Here is a 3408-nt window from a genome sequence, read left to right on the forward strand (position 1 = left end):
TGAGAGACAGAGAGAGGGGAGAGAGAGGAAGAGAGGGAGAGAGAGAGAGAGAAAGAGAGAGAGAGAGAGAGGGGGGGGGGAGAGAGAGGAAAAGAGGGAGACAGAGAGAGAGAGAGAGAGAGAGAGAGAGAGAGAGAGAGAGAAGCAAGAAAGAGACCCTCTCGGCTAACTGGTCTCTACTATTCTATCTCTCTCTATGATACATACTTGGCTGACCCTGACATTGTGCAAGAAACATTTGACCTACAGATGTAGGATCTTAATTTGATCACTATTTTCTTGCTGAGAATTTTCCTGCCGATGAGCTTTGTGATTATATACATTTAATGAAAACCCACACTAGCGCAGGGTTATACTAAGAATATTGCACTTAGTATTGCATCATGTAGTCTGCTTTTTGCCAACCAATAGCCTAACCACCAATCAAGCAACATTATGGACTAAACGTTCAAGTCCTGTTGCTGCAGGATTATTTTGCTGTGACAAAATAGGTCTAATTAAGATCCTACATCTGTAGCGATCCCAAATACCTACGCTGTACATGTTTATGAAACCATATGGGTTGCACATAGTCATTATTTCTCTATGCCAAAATAGATCATGATGAACTGCGTTTAATATACCCTGCATTGCAGTTTGGTTAGAGAACTAAAGTCAAATGTATTTCTGTTCACAGTACTTTTATTGATCTTGTAGCACCTCATTTAAAATCTTTGTATTTTCTAACTGACTTGGAAATGATTTTTCGGAAAAAATAGTATGTGTGATGCATGCTCAAAGCCAGACGTATGTCGACAGTTGAGTTTTACAGTTTGTTTCATCTTGTACAGTTGTCGGATCTTAATTTGACCTCTCGTCCTGCACTGCAGGAAATGCAGATGAGCTTCATGACTCATGTAAATTCACTGAAAATCCACATGAACTCACAGTTACATTATCAGTATTGCACTTTTCATGTAGTCTACTTTGGCCAGCTAATAGCCTAACTGCCAATCAAGCAAGTTTATGGACTCAAATCCCGTTGCTGCAGGATTATTTTGCTGTGACAATACCGGTCAAATTAAGATCCTACATCTGTACAACAACAAAAAATCACAAATATGTAAACAACGTCTATTCTTTATTTCCAAAGTTTGCGTTATGAAAATACAAGAATATGAAGAGACTGATATTAGTAGACCGTAGTAGACACACTGAAAAGGGGCTTATCAAGACAAAGAAAATCTGCCTCAGGGGTCATTTAAGAATACTCTTTATTTAGTATTGCACATTGTTTTGTGACCAGAGGAGATTGATATACGTTGGTATCTATGGCAACCATGTAGTTTGAGGAAGTACAATACAACGAACAGGATATTTTAATGACATTTCGTTCAAATGAGTACGAATGATAACGAATGGTATAAATAAGAAATCTTAATAAAAAACATATCATTTTGATGCTGTTCATCAGACCACAGGCTTAAACGTAATTCCCAACCTTGAGACTAGTTGTAATCTCACAAAATACTGACTACGATATAAATACTTGTTTAATTACATACATACAGTGAATACATATACGAAAACGATTTAAATATGTTTCTATATCTAAAAAGTAGAAAAAAGTGAGCATGCATAAACATGAAGTTGGATAGAGAGCACTTGGACCAAAGGCCATTGCAAAGACAGGAGACGAGCTCTCTAGTACATCTCTATATGCATAAAACATCTGGCCGAGAGGTCAATGGTGAGGTCAATCATTACACATAACCATTGCTCCATGTCTGTTCTCACTCTCAATCTATCTATCTCTTTCTCTCCCCCTCTACCTCTGGTTCAATGACACTACGGTTTCTCTCTCTCTCGTTCTCCCTTTCCCCTTTTTCACTCTCTTTTTTTGTTGTATATTTTTTACCCGCAACACAAAGTTCCAAAGTCTGACGTTATGACATTGCCTATCTCTCCACGTCACTATCAAGTATGATCAAAGTATCATGCATGTACCATGAAAATGTATCTGATTCTGATTTTTAAAAAAGGCCACGTCATCTAATCCGATTGAACAGATACTGCACGACAGATATAGTTGGAGGATAAATTCCTCGATGGCAAAGTGAATATAGTCACCATTACGTTGAATGTGAGTGTGTTGACTGTTAACATTTGGTGAAGCACTTTGAATGACTATGTTTAGGCGCCTAGCTACTGTTTTGTCTCTGGCCAGCACCCTGTATGAAATATTAGTAGAAATATTGGAAACCTTATAACCAACAATCCACGTGTCTGTCACATTTACATGCTGTTCCCCTTGGTACAGTCCAAAAGCTAGCATTCAATATCACATCTTCACTCTTAGAACAAAAAAATGCGTTATCTAGAACCCAGAAGGGTTCTTTGGCTGTCCTCATAGGAGAACCCTTTCTACCTGAAACCAGAAAGGCTTCTCCTACGGAGACACCCGAAGAACCCTTTTGGAATTATTTTTCCTAAAAACGTAACCCAACCTTTTGCCTAAGGAAAATCCTAAAGGACGATACATTCTTAGGAACATCTCAATAAGGGGTTTGTTAAAGATGCTTTAACCTGTAATATTAGGCTAAATCTTACCCTTATCATCATGTCATCTGCTTACTTTGGTAAAGTCAGAAAGATAGAGTAAAATATAGCAATCCCCTTTGCCTACGCAAAATCTTCAGGAATACATACATATTTTAGGTATACCTTAACCCTTCCTTTCAGATATGTTAACTCTTCTCATACTTCAGCTATACATTATGAATACAGAGGTTGTTTTGCATAGATAGATGTCAAGCCACATAATGTCTGCATGTTTGGCTATGTAGAGGAGAGGGAGGGTATGTCCATGGAGAACAGATTGGGAGAAACGTTGGGAGCGTTCCTCCGTCTTCTCTTCTACGACTTGATGGGTTGGCTGAACATGCAGTGGCCACCCCTGGAGAGGAGAGGAGAGGAGAGGAGAGGAGAGGGGAGGAGAGGGGAGGAGAGGAGAGGAGAGGAGAGGAGAGGAGAGGAGAGGAGAGGAGAGGAGAGGAGAGGAGAGAGGAGAGGAGAGGAGAGGAGAGGAGAGGAGAGGAGAGGGGGGAGTGAAAGAGAGAAAGAGAGAGAGGAGAGGAGAGGAGAGGAGAGGAGAGGAGAGGAGAGGAGAGGAGAGGAGAGAAGAGAGGAGAGGAGAGGAGAGGAGAGGAGAGGAGAGGAGAGGAGAGGAGAGGAGAGGAGAGGAGAGGAGAGGAGAGGAGAGGAGAGGAGAGGGGGGAGTGAAAGAGAGAAAGAGAGAGAGGGGGAAGGAGAGGAAAGAGAGGAGGTTGAGAGAGAGAGAAAGAGAGGGAGAGAGGGGGAAGGAAAGGAAAGAGAGGGGGTTGAGAGAGAGAGAGGGGGGGGTAGGCAGTAGATACATTTTTTTTTAGA

The 3408-nt window shown here is 41.0% G+C and overlaps 1 protein-coding gene across 1 annotated transcript in view; it reads right to left on the reverse strand.

Moving 5' to 3' along the window:
• Nucleotides 1-1235: 1235 nt before the first annotated feature.
• The window catches only part of leap2 (liver-expressed antimicrobial peptide 2), a 3558-nt gene continuing 1385 nt past the window's right edge, over nucleotides 1236-3408 (reverse strand). The window contains 1 exon segment of the mRNA NM_001124464.1: nucleotides 1236-2935. Within this exon segment, the coding sequence (NP_001117936.1) occupies nucleotides 2896-2935 (40 nt within the window). The 3' untranslated portion in view covers nucleotides 1236-2895.

The sequence above is a fragment of the Oncorhynchus mykiss genome, chromosome 9 (assembly GCF_057628025.1).
Source record: "Oncorhynchus mykiss isolate SJ-2025 chromosome 9, ASM5762802v1, whole genome shotgun sequence".
In the NCBI taxonomy this organism is placed as follows: domain Eukaryota; kingdom Metazoa; phylum Chordata; class Actinopteri; order Salmoniformes; family Salmonidae; genus Oncorhynchus; species Oncorhynchus mykiss.